This window comes from Dermacentor albipictus, chromosome 1, assembly GCF_038994185.2.
Source record: "Dermacentor albipictus isolate Rhodes 1998 colony chromosome 1, USDA_Dalb.pri_finalv2, whole genome shotgun sequence".
In the NCBI taxonomy this organism is placed as follows: Eukaryota; Metazoa; Arthropoda; class Arachnida; order Ixodida; family Ixodidae; genus Dermacentor; species Dermacentor albipictus.
In genome coordinates this window covers 251,054,980-251,073,240 of record NC_091821.1, presented here as the reverse complement: position 1 = coordinate 251,073,240, position 18,261 = coordinate 251,054,980, and the positions used below count along the sequence as shown (strand labels likewise).

General features: G+C 47.8%; 1 protein-coding gene across 1 annotated transcript in view; it reads right to left on the bottom strand.

Annotated features, from left to right (window-relative positions):
* LOC135900843 (uncharacterized) overlaps nt 1-18,261 on the bottom strand; it is a 715,897-nt gene that overhangs the window by 75,411 nt on the left and 622,225 nt on the right. Inside the window, exons 18-20 of the mRNA XM_065430427.2 lie at nt 10,826-11,119; nt 7,564-7,713; nt 5,980-6,262 (exon numbers count right to left, since the gene is read on the bottom strand). Of these exons, the coding sequence (XP_065286499.1) occupies nt 5,980-6,262; nt 7,564-7,713; nt 10,826-11,119 (727 nt within the window). The remainder of the gene's footprint in view (nt 1-5,979; nt 6,263-7,563; nt 7,714-10,825; nt 11,120-18,261) is intronic.

The window sequence follows — 18,261 nt, the reverse complement described above, 5'->3', positions numbered from 1 at the left end:
CTCTTGAAACTTTCGAAATACAATTTATCAACCCGACAGGTCTCTGCGATCGCCTACGGGATCGCTGTGCATCCACGCGTGATGCGCCTCAGCTATAGTGTCCTCCATCATTTCTCTCTTTCCATTCGTTCACGTCCTTCCCTCAGCGCAGAGTGGCAAACCAGACGTGCCTCGTGTGGTTAACCTCCCTGCCTTTCCTTCTACGCCTTCACTCACTCAGCAGCAGCTGAGTCATACGAAGAATATAAAGCCGCAACTGTCCTGTGAGACTATCAGGTTATTAATGCTGCTTCATTCGCAGATTATACAGCAAACCGCGTAAAGGCGCGAGGAAAGAAGAGAGGAGGGACCGACGACGCGGCATTTAGTCCGGCATTCCCGTTTTTGAGCTAATACACGTTTGCAGTGTTCCCTGTACGTTGTTCAAACACTAACGAACCAGGCTTAGTACCATATTACTCTGCTCGTAGTTTGTTAGCATTCGTTAATAAATTCAAACGAAAACGCAACGTAGTTGCCACCTAGCTACCCACATTTCCAGTAAGCTGACTGTTCCTAAGCTACACCTCGTAAAAAGCATAAGCGCACTGTCGCAACAGCTTAACTCCGATGTCGTTATCTCACGATAATTATGTAGCTCCTCAAATGGCTCGTTTAATACTGACTTCTTCATTTCCTATTTGAAGATCATAAGGTTGTGTAAGATGCAACGTGAATATTACATGCTAATGGGTTAAAGGATTAGAAGGCCACGGGTTTGTCAAGCTATTTCCCCCAAAGTTTTGGAGTGATCACCTTGATATTTCTAGGGTAGAGCTGTCCTGAACTGTTATTTTCTTTTTGCGTTTGTAGCTGCGAGATTTCTTCGTATACCTTCCTTTTTTATCCTCTAGAAACGTTCACTCGTGTCACGAAGAGCATAACGATGGTCATAGCAACCTATGCTAATGGTATATATATATATATATATATATATATATATATATATATATATATATATATATATATATATATATATATATATATATATATATATATATATATATATGCACACACACACGCACACGCACACGCACACGCACGCGCGCGCACACACACACACACGCACACACGCACGCACGCACGCACGCACGCACGCGCGCACGCACACGCACACGCACACGCACACGCACACGCACACGCACACACACACGCACACGCACACACACACACACACACACACACACACACGCACACACACACTTCTCATCGTCGACCGCGCACACGGTGATGGCATCGTTTCGACTAAAGGTACAGTTTTCAAGCTTTTACGGCATAACTTAATCTCGTACATGTTCTCAGTCAAGACACAAATCAGGTCTAACAAAAAAGTTAACGTTTCGCATTTAGTCCACGCTGCGCTGGTGAAAGTCACGTCAACATATCCAACGTAATATCAGCTGGCGATTAACTAGCGTATTGGATATCGTCTTGTTGTAGATTAAATAGCCATAGCAGAGGTTTTGACTAATCATGGGAGCCCGTCGTGAGAAACATTCGTGAACTCGAAGAGCCAATAATAAACGGCATTCACGCCCCTCAGCGCTTCGTATAAGGACTCGCACCAGATAGTCGTAGACGAAAGTAGTGTTGTATAGATAAACGCAAAACGCTTTTAGAAGAAAAAAAAAAAGGTTTTGCATATTCGGCCAAGGACTTAGGAATCCATAGCCGAATTTACAAATCTTTCCACTCGTATATGAGCTGTTGGGTCATGGGGTGGCCTCATTCGCTGTCACTATTGGCTAATCCTTGTTCTTAAGAACAGATGTAGCGTAAGAACTGATTTGTGTATAGGGCATCAGGCTTGCAAACGCTCTTCGTATGTGAGAAAGGGCACCATACGATCCCGAAATCAAACGATACCATAACGGAGCCGATGGCTACTCGAAGCGCAAGAGCGCTTCGAATTTACCGCGCCTTCGCCATCGTAGCGGTGCCTTTCTTATAAGATAATCGCCTTCGTTTGAGATCGTCAATAATATAATAATATTTGGGGTTTTACGTGCCAAAACCACTTTCTGATTATGAGGCACGCCGTAGTGGAGGACTCCGGAAATTTCGACCACCTGGGGTTCTTTAACGTGCACCTAAATGTAAGCACACGGGTGTTTTCGCATTTCGCCCCATCGAAATGCGGCCGCCGTGGCCGGGATTCGATCCCGCGACCTCGTGCTCAGCAGCCCAACACCATAGCCACTGAGCAACCACGGCGGGTGTGAGATCGTCAATAAAGAAGCGCTCTCGAGTACGAAGAAGGGTGTTTTAATGCGAAAGCAGTAAATGTTACATGAGGCAGAAAATCCGGCGTTTTGTCTGCAACGAGTGGTACCAAAAATCAATGTGACATCAGCAGTGTCTCGTATGACGCCAATAGTAATATATACGATAGTAAATGGTATAACAACGTTAATTAGTAGTAATTATGGGTAATAAACGTAAATTAGGTTGACTTAAAGTTAATTAAAGTTTCAAGAAGTTAGAGTAAGGAGATTTAAGGTAAAGTGAATGAAGGTGAAATAAAGTGAATTAAGGTGGACTTAGGTTGCCACAAGTTAGATCAAGGCGACTAGAGCAAGGTGGATTCGACGCCAGGTGCAGCTGCACGCCATGTTCAGCAAACTGCGCCAGGATTAAGACACATCTAGCAGAGATTCACAAGGCTTTCGGATGCAGGAGCGCTTAGAAAGTATGAGCGGCTGCCAGTGGTGACAGCGGGCAAGAAGATAGCGGAGGCGGGCGGCCAGCTAGTAAAGCTGTTCTCAAAAAAGACAAGCTCACGTTTTGACATCACGTTGTGACACCGAGCGTATCTTCAACTCGGTGTCAAATGACAAAGAAGTCCATACCGACGAAAAAACGAAAACATTTGTACATTCGGCCTCTGTTACACATGACTGGCCATTGTGAATGGTCTTCGAATGGCCAGTGCATGGCCTTCGCTAAGTCAGTCGGTTATGGCTGCCAACAAAACAGAAGCCAAGGCGCCGTCCTGCGAGGAATCGAGCAGATGCAACGCAGGTTTTGAGAATGCAGGGCCGAGTTCATCACCTGTGTTTTTTTTTTTTATCGTGAGTGAGAGGTGATAGGCATTGGCGGGTCCTTTCGCTTCCCCGCGGCTCCGCGTCATTGATATATAAGGTGTCCCCGCGAACGCTAGCCAAGCTGTTCAACGAAAAAAAAAAAAAAAGAAAGAAACACGGTGCGAGGTATAGGATCTTCAGATCTAGTGTGCTCGGTCGTTAAATCTCTGACAACAAAATACCGTAGGTCTTATATTTGCACCTTGCACCGCGTTTTTTAAATCATGTTTTTCGTTGATCTGCTTGGCTAACGTTAGCTGGGACACATGGTATAATCCCCGATTGCGCAAACAGGTAGTGGTGGTGGTGATGGTCGTGGTGATGTTGCTACAGGCGGGGTTAGCCTGGCAAACCTAGTCGACAAATGCTGCGCATGAGCTCCTCTTTCTGTGCAAAATATATGTGTCTATCAGTCCTGTGTGGGAGAAATGTGAGAAGAATGCGTGACACTTCCTTGCAAGCTCTTCGTACGCCTTCGCAAATTGTGGCACTGGCCACTGGTTTCTGGTTCCATGCTCTCTCCAAAGCTGACCTAAGAACCCGTAATTGACAGGTTAATACAGTAGCATTAATCGCACTCCCATCTATTCCATGGCTGAGTTCGCAGTCTGCCAGAGGCGCCTACGAACCTAGGCCCACTTACTTCTATAAGTAATTAAAATCATAAACGGGCCAAGGAGGATAGTTGAGTGTGCAGTTTCCTAATACTGGCGCCGAAATTTTTCATCGCGTGATCGATGCGACGTTTATCAGTATTATCGAGCGTGCTTCTCTACGGAACCGTCTATTTTTGCAGCGAGATTCACTCGCAATTGTTCGCGAAAGTAGGGGGTGTGCTCGGTTATCTTCCCTTCTTTTACGTCATTTGTACCGAATGACGTGCAAACATATACGTCATGCAATTGACAGCCGATACTTAGGGCACCCTTCGAGTATGGGAAGGCCCTATCGCTTCTTCAGCTTGGCAAACGTTTTCTGTCTTTTTTTTGTTTTCTTTGAGGTTCCGCTATCGACGTGATTGTGTTTCTGGCATCAGTTCATAGAATTCCCAGTTTGTTACTGCTTTACTGCGCAAATCTACGAATGAACGAGAGAGAAAAAAAAAGAGAAATTCAGTTGGCAATAAGCAAGTTATAAATCTGAAAGTATACATTTCCACCAGCGAAATACTTCATCCCGCCGGATTTTCACGGAATATGACACTTTTGTTTTACTAGGTGTTTAAAGGAAGAACTTAAGCAGAAAAAAATAAAAGAAATGTCGGAAAGACTGCGCAGAAGAGATCACGAGACATTTCGGCAACAGATCATTCACGACGGTGGACTCAACGATCGACGTAGTAATCACTCATGGATGAGTTAATTAACTAACATTTAACTATACCCGCCGTAGTTGCTCAGTGGCTATGGTGTTAGGCTGCTGAGCACGAGGTCGCGGGATCGAATCCCGGCCACGGCGGCCGCATTTCGATGGGGTCGAAATGCGAAAACACCCGTGTACTTCGGTTTATGTGCACGTTAAAGAACCCCAGGTGGTCGAAATTTCCGGAGTCATAATCATAATCGGACAGTGGTTTTGCCACGTAGAACCCCATAATTTTTTTTAACATTTAACTATGTAACCGGCAGCCTTAGTGACTATATTGTAACTGCGAAATCGAAGCCAGGTAGTACGCAAAGCATGTTCATTTTCTATAGATACTGCGTACGAACCTGTTTCGAGAAATACGTGCTTCAAATGCGTTGTGATAATGCGTGCTGCTGCTGTTACCATTTACGGTGCAGAATTATTTCGCAATTTGGAAAAAGCGTTAACTGCTATACAGCAAACTGTTTCGTCGCACATTTTCGCCGCGCAGGTAATCAATTTGACAAAAAGTGAGTACTGCATCGGCGCTGATACGCGCTTATCAGGTGCTGACAAAACGCTTCCTTTAGCATCTTTGCACAGTGCAGTAGCTATATCCCTTTGTTGCACACCTGAAAAGCGGTCTCGAAAAAAATTTAACGCTTCTGAACTTCGTCCTTGTATGCCTCTTCCCTGGCTTCAGCGCACCCAAAGGTGCGCTGAATACAACATCACTGTTTGTTTTACTATGCATAATCACTCACAAGCCATTCAGACAATGAGTTGTAAGTGTGCATTGCATATGAAAGTAAAAAAAAAAGAAAGATAGACAGAATGGTCTTAAGAAGTAGAGGAGACCAAGAGAACGTCACGTTACACCTAATAATTAGACCAGTAGCAAGACTCGCTGGCACGGGGTATAGGAAGTTGGTTTAATTGGATCCCGGTCATGTTGAGTACGAAAGCTCACATTACTAGACAAAATAAAGAACAGGACTGCCATAAACTCACGAGTGCCTTGCTTAATAGTAAGAAAGCCACCGCATTTGTAGATGTCACAACCAAGCTGAAAAAAAGAATAAGCACAATCTGCAGCAAACATCTAACCAAGTAAATTCGTGAGCTACAACAGATCGTGCATCGACAGAAAAAAAGTGAGTACTTATAAAGGCATTGTAACGTGCATAAATTAAACGACTTTCGCAATGAACAAGCGCCGTGATTGAGCTTCCTTCGTGTCAGCCATCGATTTTGCCTCCATCCTGTACTTGGCGCTTCTTGTAACACCATATTGTTCTGACGGCGAAAGGAAACGGTTGTTGACGATGGCCCCGAACCCTACTCCAGCACAGCGCCCCTGTGTCCCCTGCACCAGAGCCCTCCTTCTCCGGTTTGCCCGGAGCGGTCAAAATAAGAAGAGTCAATACGCGCTTTCAAGTGGAATGATCTGCCAGGGCCACGAGGAAGGAAGGGGAAGGTTAGGGATAAAAATGCTCCCAGCTGGGCTGACCTTTGTCGAGCTCTTCACGCGTGGTGATGAGATGCTCATCCAGGAAGCGTGCGTCCAGGTCCTGCATGATCTCCCAGAGCACCGAGCTGATGGAGCGCAGCGACTGGGCCGCCACGAAGGACCACTTGGTGCCACGAAACTCGAGCACCAGTCGGTCGTGCGAGCGACCTCCGCCGGCACGCCACTGCTGCAGCTCGCTCGTGTGCTGCGACTTCGCCAGCACCAGCGTCTTGCTGTCCAGCAGAACCACGTGCTCGATGCCGATGCCCAGGACGCGGTGCGCCTGCGTAGCCGCGCGCGCGCGCTGTTCAACCGCCGCCGCCGCCGCAGTCAGCGACGACGCGTGAAAGGAGAAGCGATAATTAGACGCGGATGAAAGGCTCCTCGACGCGTCATTAGCGAAGCCACCAAGGTCGTCGGTGCGCGCCCCCAGTACAACACCGCACGTGACCTCCCGCGTCTTGAGGCGCGGTCATGCGCGCTCCCGCACAGCCGCACCTGAAGGGTGGCGGCGGTACGCCATTTCCCCGAGCGAGGCGGAAAAGAACAAACAAAAGGTGCCTCTTCATCGATAGCTACTCGGGATAAGGGGCGTCGGCACGGGATCTTGGCACTGGCGCGACGCCCAGTGGAAAAGTGAAAAGTGGCGACGCGAAAACTGCACTGCGCTGCGACGCAATCGTGGCTCACTTGGGCTCCTGAGAAACCTCCTCGCTCTCGAGAGGATGGCGATGGCGTCTTGCAGAGTGGCGTCGCCTATTGAGATCGCGCTGCAGCTGTCGAAATGATGTTTGTTCCGAAATACCGTGCCCTCTTATTTGTGAGGACTACCCGCTTTTATACTCATTGATTCAGTGTCGCCGCGCAGGATTAGCGGTGCGGAGTTGAAGCATAACGGCTACTATCTCCGTTGCCTCGGTGTCCCCGATAAGACGCTGCTTTTAGCAATCGACATGTGTGATCAAGCGTGAGCAGCTATTGCCCGTAAATGTACTACTGTGAGGTTCATTTACTAAGCACGTCAGTATTCACTGACATGCACGGCAGAGAAGTAAAAGGACGGCTTCATTGAGAATACTTTAGTCCAGTATGTTCGCACATAACTACATGGTCAAGCGTGAACGGGCGTTAGCCGGGTGTCCCACAGGAAAAGGGAAAAAGAAAGAACATTTTTCGTCTTGCTAACGCCAGAAGCGAAGTCTTTAATACATTCGCACAGTAGCTTTGATTTCAATTACTTCTGGTGCGAAAGTTACACCTGCATTATGAGGCGCACCTCACGGATACCTACGGGTTTATTTCGGTCACAAGAGGTTCCGAAAAGCGCGAAAATTTTAGCATGCAGGCGTTCTCTATACTGCACAGTACCTCTAGTTTTGGAGCAGTATTCTCTAAACGTGAGTCTCCCCGAAGGCGTGATATATTTCATTAACAACACAAGTGCATTGAAACGCACGATTCTACTATATATAGCTTGCGATTATATAGAGCATCCACATCGCGAACTGTGTAGCGCACTGTTCACTTCACGCTACAATGCAGTCTGCACAGGCGTCCACGGGACGAAGGCGGTGCCGCACTCACCCGCTTCTTTGTCTTGCCTCGGAGCAGCTCTTTCACTTGGAACACATGGCAGCCGTATGAGGGCAGCCGCTTGCATGTTTGGATGTACAGTTTCTTGAGGTGGATCTCGCTTTCGTACAGCGGTGAGTGAAACAGCTTGCGCTTCTGTTCCTGCGTTAATAGCAAGACGACAACACGCAGGCTTCAGCGGTCAAAAAATCCGCGCACAGATCACGAAGCAGACACGCGACACTGCAGTGTAGGCGAAACCTTTTGAGCGACCCTCATAACATTAGAAAGAGAGATAGAGAGAAAAAAAAACGGAGAAAGAAGAAAAAAAAAATCAATCGCCCGACGGTTTTGTGAAGCCGTACAACAAACCGAGAACGACGGTAAAAGGATCAGTTTAGATTATTTGTCGTGTCGTCATGTCCGTGCTGAGCCCTCGTTTCGCCTATTTATTTTACTCAATTTTATTCTCTCTCAACGGTGAAACTAACGGCATGATATTTGTGCGGTTACAAAAGCTGTCGGAAGGGTCGGAATGTCGGGAGCTACCGCCGATACTGCAAGAGGCTCCCTCAAACTGGTTCATTGTGCACATCAAGGTCAGCTATGCCCAGCAGCGTGAATCTAGTACCGACGCATTGGGACTATAGACACAGAGTCTGCTGTGAATTTCTGACGGTAGCGACAATGACAAACGGCTGTCTCTACGTTCTTTGGATGAACGCTGCAGGACAGTGGCCTGCTGTATATTTCATGCGCCCAGAAAGTTCAGACTACAGTCTATGATCATCCAAATGAAATTTTATACACATATTTCTTTCAGACATTGTCAACTCCTGATGCTTGCGATGGCGAATTACAAGCATCTACTTATGTCGACGCCACATGCTAAAGGATTTAGTGCATATATCTGGTTATTTTGGCCGCTTACAGACGCGAGACGCAGCTGTAGAACTGCCGGGAAAAGACACTATCATAAAAGGGTATCAATGCAGCCTTTCAAGGCTCTTATGCTTTTACCGTTATTTTACCGTTATATGTTTCAGGTATGGTTGTAGTTCAGTAAGAAAGGCGCTCTATTAGAACACGCGTGTCTTCTCCGACCAGGCAAAGGGAAACTACGAAGCAAAAGTAAAAGGACGAGTTCTTCTGTTGCCGCATTCGTTACTGGTGTTCTCTTTCTTTCCCAAACGACATTTGTCCCGCTGGAGGGTAACGACGCTGCAATCCCTGTCTGGCGTGCCTGGGGCCAATAGAGGTGCCGACATTTGCGGAATGCCGCGCGTACGTGTTCTCACGGTCGGGCAGCTGCACTTCTGGTGGAGGCGCTGGGCGAAATTTTGGCGAACCACGAATAGCACAAACGAAAGACCATGGATGATTTTGAAAGACAGAAAAGAGCCGTCGTTGACATAACACTTTGTATTATCACGGAAAAGAGCCTAGAATGTACTGCACTATGCACGCCTAATTAATTTATTTTGTTTACAGGAACCTCCCTGACAAATTTGACGTAAATTCGAGTATTTCTTGATGTGGTTTTACACCTTGCCGTCGGCCGTTTTTGCGTAATGGGGTATATACTGCTTTCGCATTAAAAACCGAAGTGATCAAGAACGTCATTCAACAATTATTACGAATTTTCGAAAAGAGGCCATCGTAGTACATGCGACCCCCTCCTCTCGAGGTTTCATAATTTCCTTTTTTCTTTCGGTTAGGCTTCCGATGTGCACTAGCGTGACGTCGGCAGTTGGCTAATACCGCCGTAACCTAGGCAACGGACATGCTCGCCGCAATTGCTGCTGTACTGTCGCCCTGGCAGCATGGCAGCCCTAAAGAGCTGTTTCGATGCTTACTCCACGTTTGACGGTGTGCCGCACAGACCCACACGGGCCTTCGGGGTCTCGCCGACGCGTGAAACCAAATACAAGAAGCGGGCTCACTGGCGCCAAACGCAGCCGACGTATAGTGCACTACAAGTCGTATGCCAAAAGGCGCCTCGCTACCATTCCAGCTGCGTCAACAAGAACGTTTCGCAGCTGAACCAAACAGCCACTGACACCATGAATACTTTGTTTAGCGCAAAACGACAAACACAAGAAAGACGATGGACAAGGCGCCTTGTCCTGTCGTCTTTCTTGTGTTTGTCGTTTTGCGCTAAACAAAGTATTCGTGGATTCGCACCAACTAGCCCGCCAACGCATTGAGCCACTGACACGTTTACAAAAAAAAAAAAAAAAAACTGCACCTTGAGTTAGAACTAAATTTATGTTAGTAAGTATTATTCCTGGAAAATAATCGTGCAATATCTTGTTCGCCATCGTTGTGTTGCCATCGTTATTACTTATTTAATCGGACGTCCCGTTTGCTTCCGTTACTGCTGTTCGTACGGCTGGTAAACTTCGAACGCAGCAATCATCAATATGAATGTTGTCGCACGCAGAACGAGCAACGGATGAGACGGGGTGATATCAGCGCGTATCCTTCGGCACCTTTTTGAGCAGGTGAAGCGTGGTATGCTTCTTCACAAAGTATGCTTCGTGGGAGATAGTAAGAGACATTCCAGCAGCGTATGAATCCTCACAACGTTTATCTTAAACTCTCCTTCGGCGATAGGTCTCCTAGCCGGCTCCACCGTAAGGCACAGAAAGCGCTTGCCGCTTCTGTATCTTGCGCGGAATCGTCGCGGGTCACTTCCGTCTGAACGTATACGGTCGCCAGCATTACGACGGCGAACGCCGAACTCGTTTTAAGCAACAATTATTCGCGATGTGTGAAATCGAACCTGACATTTTTACATACTTATCAAGTAGTTTTCCCTTTGAACATTTCATTACAGTGATCGATTTTATGCGTGGCACGCGTGTTTAGCCCCGACGGACTTTGGAATTACACACATTCTGTATGTCAGTGATGTAGTGCTTTATTCACGATGTACTCAAGTGTTCCGAGCCTCAGACAATTTCGAAAACTCATTTACGTGCAGCCTGAAGGTGCAGCGACTCGAGGCACCAATACATTCTATAGAGGGGAGCGCGTTCACGCACTCTCACGCGTATAGCAAGGAGGGTTTCGGCGCACGTTCTCCTTTTATTTCCAGCAGATGCAGGTATACGTCACGCTTTCTCCACCGAAACATTGCCTCGCATTTTCCGTAGACGAGCACTAAGCAGGCGACGGCCCATCATGCGCTAATTTTATCATCTCTCTCGCTCTGTTTGAGCAAAGCACCTGACTGAACACACATAAGTAAGCCCGGGCGGTGGCTTGATACCTTGATGGTCTTGCCGATGTTCTTGGCGGTGTGGTAGCACGGCGGCAGGCACTCCTTGAGGCTGACCGCGTTGTGCAGCCCCGTTGGCGAGCGGTTTCCGTTCGACCCGATCCACTGGCGAAGTATGAGCGACCGTCGCTTGGGCACCGCGCGCAAGAAGCTGCCCGACGAGCGGCTGGTGGGCGTGGCCGGCTCGCAGGCCCCGTCGGAGGAGTCGGCGGGGCTGTCGTCAGCCTCCGCCGACGACATCCTGCTGCTTTCGCCGGGGCCCGGCGGCTCGGGGATCAGGCCTTCCTGCGGGGCGACAGTGGGCTCACATGCACTGTCGCGGCCGACCAGCAGCGTGACAGCGAAACTGCAGTCTGACCAGAATTACAAATGACGCTACGGAACTACATCCTCACGAATCTGTTCCTGGCTTTTAAACGCCCCGTAAAAAGCCTCTACGCACCGGTAGTCGCCGGCACGCAGTGTGCACGAGGCTAACTTGGCAGTCTAGATTTCGCGAAGCTCTGGAGAGAAGTAGGGCCATTGAAAGCCTCGCCATTTATTGAAGCAGCTACTACGCAGTCAACAGGCCTTGAAGAGAAGGAAAGCGTAAGGGAAATAAATCCCCTATACTTTGTTAACGTACCTCGTAATCGAAGAGGAGTGCAAATTTATTGCGGAGTAGCGCCGTAGGGTGTGCTTAAGGTGACAGAGAGCTCCTATTAACCAGCACCTCCATGCTCCCCCTCCATCCAACTACGACCTCGACTCCCGGCCACAAAAAACATCGACAGCGAGTTTGAAAGCGCAATTGTGAGAGCCGGCGCCGTTTTCTTTCGCACAAGAAAGGGTTAATCTTTTGTCAGGGGTATCCAAGTACTTTTATATATAGCCTCTTATTCAACCGAAGTTAATAATAATATTTAATAATACTGTTTATTTCCCACCAAGAAAGATGGAGGAGGCTGCAAGTAAAAGCTGCACGAACCAACGGCAGCTTGACAGAAGCCCGCAGCCCCCTCTACAAGCCGGCAGTAAAGAGGTTACAGGAAGGAACGCCGAAAAGATACATAGGCACCGGAATGGACCCAAGGAATGAACACAAAAATTATCCAATGAGAAAGACATAGATACCGTATACATAGCGGTGCCGTATTTCAGCATTAGCTATTTTTAAAATGTCAGGGGTACTTTTGTTGTAATTATTCAGGAGAGTGGGCAAGGCGAAAGGCAGTTTTTCTCTGGAGTAGTTAGCCCGAGGGGTTATAACATTTGATTTTTCTTTGTGACGGGTACTGTGTACCGAAATGCTCTCTTTTAGTGATGATAAGTCGCGTAGAAACATTATATTTTCAAGTACTTCGCGTTTGAAGGCTAGTGTTAGCTTATAGTTATAAAGATTTTTAACTGATATAATGTTTGGTATTTGAAAAAAAAAAAGCTGTGTGTACGGCTGTAATATGGTAAGTCATAAAGCAGTTGGTCAACAGATGTGGAAGAACTAATGAGATTTGCGCGCGCCAAAAAAGTGCAAGAGAGAGAGAGAGAGAGAGAAAGGCAAAGGAAAGACAGGGAGGTTAACCAGAGATTATCTCCGGTTGGCTACCCTGTTCTGGGGGAAGGGAAAGGGGATGCAATAGGTGAAAAAGAAAGAAGGATAAAAAAAACGAAAAAAAACCTAAGCACACACACGCCCGTATACACGAACTATTCCTGTGGGCACTGTCAAGCAACCCGCAAAGGCATTCCTAGTCTTACGCAGTGTCACCGTACAGTCCTGCGCCACACAGTGTACTGTCACAATTTGTCAGAAAGTCCCGTGTCTTTCAAGTATCGCAGCAGCGCCTTCATAGCGGATCGCGCTGATGTTCGCGTAGGCCAGGTTCCAAGGATCTTGTCTTCTGTCATAGGGCGCTTGTCCAGTTTGTCTAAGGTGGCTGAGAGGACAGTTCTTTGTGGGTTAAAACGAGAGCACTGACAAAGAAGATGCTCGATCGTTTCGTTGCACCCGCAGAAGTCACACAGTGGGCTGTTGGCCATTCCGATAAGGAAAGAGTAGGCATTTGAAAATGCTACTCCAAGCCATAGACGGATAAGAAGGGTGCAGTCACGTCGTGGAAGCTCGGACGGAATATGGAGCTGTAAATTAGGGTCTAGAGTATGGAGGCGTGCACTGAAAAAAAAAAAGTGCAAAGGCAGGCAAAGACAGGCAAAGGCAGGCGTCCTTATCGCTTACTATGCATACTGCATCATCGTATAAGGAAACTTACCATTGCTGATGTGAGCCGCTATCTAGGATTCACATGCACTATACATCCACCACAAGATGCTCATAAAACAGCAAGGGTACGTACGTCTGATGTTATTAACTACAAATATTTTAACGGCATATGCACGATACATTTGCCATCATTCATGCAGCTGACAGACATGAAAACATGCCTAAGCTAAATTTACTGATCATGACTAACGTATAAGGAACGCTGGTAAGCATATAAATAAAGTCGTGCTATGGCCTGACGCGCTGCGAGGAATATAACTGATTTCTGTAATTTTCCAATTCCCAGAAAAAAAAAATTGCTCATCGTGATGTACTCGCGAGTAGAGTATCCCCAAGTCTCATAATACGAGGAACCTTTGGGAGTGGAAGATGTTCTAATCGTTAGACAGCGAACAGCAACAGTTACACTCGTAGCATCGCAATTCCTTACGCGCGAAACATCCAGGCGGCGAGTTGTTATAACAATACTGACAGCAACGAGGTTTAAAGAGCTCACTAAAGATTAGACTGTTTTTATCGTGGCACCGCCCGCGTCAGATAAAGCACGATGAATGTTGTAACTGTCCAAAAGTTGCTCATTTTCCAATCAAACTTTGCAAGACACATCTGATCAGCACTGTAGATCGAGAGCACTGAGTGGAGAAGCTGCAGTATACGGCGTTACCGTACAACAGCTGCCGCGGCTTGGGCAACGCTGCTCAGAGCAGCTTTGTTGCAGCTCTGCACATGCATGCGTCAAAAGATGGAGCCCTCGGACGCTTATATCCTTGTACGACGTCATCGGAAGCCACCAGCAGTGCTCGGGAATGCTCGGTGTCGGCAAGAGGTCGGGCAGGGTCGGAGATAAAAAATAAGTAAAAGGCGCGCGCGCAAGTCCATCGGCTCGCTGACGCCTTCGAGCATCTACGAAAATATCTAGGGCCCAGGTGTTGGACCTATTCTCGTGCTCTGCAAACCGTCGCGTGGGCAAAGATCGGAGCACAGTCCATCGATGATGGGCTGAGAAGGGCCGGCAGGCACGGAAAAGAAACCGCTGGGCGAGAGCGATGAGAAATGCGCGGGCGGAGAGGTGCGCTCTGTTTCTCGCACGTGTTCCGCTAATCGAGCGCTTTCGTTCGACTTTCTGGTCTCGTCTCATCTCACTGACGTTTCGGTCAATGGCGCGCACAAATTCGAGGTAAAAGGTGTATTGTGAGCTCATAGTACGAATATATTTATAATCGTTGACTCATAATTTAACAATACTAAGTATCCTGACAAGTGAGAGTCATTACAACAGTCGATATTAAATAATAAATAAAAAAAAAGATGAGAAAGAAGGAAACTCAATTACTGAGTGCTGAGGGGCCGAGACTTGGAATATGCATGTTTACGTGTCTACGAGTGTATTGACGCCTAGAAGGCGGCAGTCTATCTGCGACAGCAATCGAGGAAAGTGACTATAGAAGCGAAATCCGACTGCATATGCATATATGTTTCAGGTATGGTTGTAGTTCAGTAAGAAAGGCGCTCTATTAGAACACGCGTGTCTTCTCCGACCAAAGCTCTCCCTGGCAGCACTTCTCTCAGCACCCACCTGACCTATTCTGGCAGTAGGATGAGAAAATTAAATAATGTAGATACAATTAGGAGTATCCGTGTAAGAAATTTAGGCCATTACGTATTTAGCAAACGTGAATACTTCTACTGTGCCTTTGATATTGGCAAAAAGGCTAAACAGATAAAAATTAGCTCAATGCAATGCCACTCTTATCATCCACTGTTCATCGCCGGCTGATCCCATTGATAACGTGGGCGGAGGGATGCGCTCTGACCACTGACGAAGCATTGGAGCAGAGTGGCCTATGTTATCACGGCCCTGCGTTACATGTTTGATCGCAAGTGCCAAGGCTACGGAAAGACCACAACTCGGGACCTGAGGCGGCCTTCGTGGTAGACTTGCGAAGCGCTGCACATCGTGAACGGCTTGTGGCACTATGTATTGAAATGAACCCTTTTTTCTTCACGTGTGGAAAATGGTTTACGATAGATTGAGCAGGAACGCTGTTCTCTGCACGTGTCAAAGTGATATGACCCCTAGAGCAAAAATAAATGGCAGCAACACGGACACGGTCTTGTCACGTTGAGAACTTTATGCACACTAAACACCCAGGAAACTTTCTTATAAGCAATTTAAGTGTGCTCAGAGTCTCATACAATGGAAGCTTGCCTGTGAATGTAAACTTTTAATGTTAAAATGAAGACGCATATGGCCGAAAACTTCCCGCCATCGGCGGTGAATCGAGGGTTTGTTGGCTACCCTTGAAATAGGGTAGCCAAATATTTAGGGTAGCCGACTTATAAGGTAGCCACGTTATAGCTTTAACGTTGGAGTAAGGGGGGCCAAATCCGTAAACCGAAGACAGCGAACAGGCCGCGTTCAGAGTTGACGACCAACTCCGCAGCTTCTGTAGAAAACGCGGCGAGCATGGAGTGTCGATATGTCTCACCTTGTATGGTGCACCAGGTCCGTGCGAGTACTTCCACTAAACGCGCGGAAATGCTGCGCTCCTCGAAGCGGCTCTAACGGACCTCCGGGCTGGAACGTTACGGGAAACGGCGGCCAAAAGGCTGCTCTAGGCCGCGTACGTTTAGCTCTCGCGAAGCAGCAGGCGATCGGCCCTTCATTACAACAGCCAGGATGGCAAACGACGATGCCCACTCCCGCGAGCGTTCGTACCCTTTGCTATCGCAGGTGACATCGTGTCTCGCGATTTCTATATGTGCCTCACGTCAAGAGACGAGGGGGCTATGCAGCGGTGACGCAGTTCCGATCGTCAGCGACCGGCGCGCACGCTCTCTCGCCGCCCCAAGTGTCGGCCGCTGACCTGCGAGCCGTCAACGTGACCTTGTCCACGCAGCTGGCCAACGGTGAGCGGCGGGGTAAGCAGCGACCCAGAGCTCGACCAACTAATGGCCATGTGCAATCTGGACCCACCATCGGCGCTAGCCGATTAGAACTGTGACGGATTGGGCAAGCCCCCCGTTTCCCAATGCTCTACGGTGGCCTATAGTTCGCGTTAGTTGTCTTTGCCTGGTCGCTCGCCGCATCCCATGTAGATGGCCTACGTTACTTGCACTCCTTCCGGCGCATTCTAAGAGTCACATACTGAGCTAAACAGCTAAGATGGTCGGCGGCCAGTAAAGCAGACAAAGTAAAGCAGTGAAGCGGGCCTTTCTACTTGTCTCTCCCTTTTATTTTACATTTTCGACATGATCATTTTAAGTATGCCTACATTTTCATTGTTGCATGTTTCCAGCTTTGGGTGCGAAACTAGCGGACTGCTAAGCCCCTACAAATTATCCATAGCTTCATTAGTCCATTTTTTGCGCCATGTTGGGCAGCCAGAACGAGCGAATTGTTTTATGCAACACAACACTCCTCTAGTTCTTGTGGATGATTCCGCTGTATTTCTCTTCCCGCGTAACAATTCTTTTACAAACGCGTATTCCAAACTATGTTGAAAAGACACTGTTTAAAAAAAATGCATTGTTAGGATAGCGTCCTCCAACGAAATTGAATGCGCGGTCGCTAGTGACATCACCGAATAAGCAACCGAAATAGCCTCTGATTCCTAGCCGCTTAGAGTGACAAATAAACAGGAAAAGCCCCCCCCCCCCACCCACCCCCAACAGTACGCGACGCATGCTGATGGCGAACATATGCCCACGCAAAGTGTAGTACATCTCGACCTACTTACGGAAGCATGTCGTTTAGGCAGAGCCAAAATAAACACTTGCTGCTCTAGCTAGGGAACGAATTCACAAAGTTTTTCCTTCGTAATTGACAGTTATTCGCCATAGATAAATAGGCTTCTCTATAATGTCCAGCATAGGGAACGGCTGGTATTTGCACTTACGAACAATTCTAACAATGTGTTTCAGTGGGCCAGTTGGTTCTGTTCCATGATGGAACGCTGTGCTGCGAAGAAATATTTTCGACGCAGACATCAAGAACGAGGACATTAGACCCACAAGAAGACGCACAACCACGCTTCTTGTGTGTCTAATGTCATATAGTTCTTCACGTCCGTGTTGAAAGTGTTGTTTTGCAGCAGTGTTCCATCGTGGAACAATTCTAGCGCAACAGATCTTTGTGAATCCAGGCCCAGGTTTCTTTACCACCCATTGGAAGCACACGCTTAAGCTGAGCCCCTGCAGGCGTTTGTAAGCCTCTCTTGAGTGCTCTGTCATATGTGTTCTTCGGCCGTATGAGGCTGTGAAGAGAGTATACGGCGTCGCTGTTTTCGGTACTTCCACCAATTTTTCTTTCTCTTTCTGTGAAGGTCTCCAAACACGCAAAATTGCGTGGAGGTCACGGAGCAGACAACTTCGACCTTTAAGCTCAATGACCACGTTTTCGCGGAGTATTCTCCCATCGCAGAGCGGTTGCTTGCACAACGTAGACGAAATGTGGAAGTATTTTTTGCATCCTTATATGCACTCCATCAAGAACAAAATACGAAGTCGTCAGGCAGGGCTATATCACCAGAGCGACAGAGACTGCGCACAACTCCGGTGAACTGCCTCCAGAATCCTAACGCATGCAACGGCAAAAAGTACTCACATATCCGCCGTCTTCCGTGGGTAACGACGAAAAAATGGGGAACAATGGTGAGCGTTGCGAAGCGCACGCAGCCACGCACCGCCAACTCGATAGCGAATTATGGGGCAGGAAGTTTGCCTATTTCGGCGGAACTGTTACGCGTTTGCACAGCGCTGTAGGATGGCATCAGAGCGGACAAAGGTTGCCGACCGTTTGCGTTTGCCGCTGCATAAAAAAAAAAAAGTAGTCAGCCGCCGGTAATGCGGATAGAGCGCGAAGCGCCCCCTCTTTTCTAGGTCAGCGCCATCGAAGGATGACCGCATGTATTGGGCCAATAGGAACAGGTGTGGCGGCGCATAGTAATGCGTATCTGCTGCATTTGCCTCTTACAGCGGATCCGCAACAGTCATCGTTTTTGCTACACAACGATCTGCCCTTTTTATTTCTATTTGTGGGAGTCGGAACTTGCAACGCAAGAAGACAGTGAGGAAATCAACGAGTGAGCACCGCTGTTTTTGTCTCGGTCGCTCGGACATGCCACTCACGAGAACGGAGGATATGCTAATGGTCAAAACAAAGCTT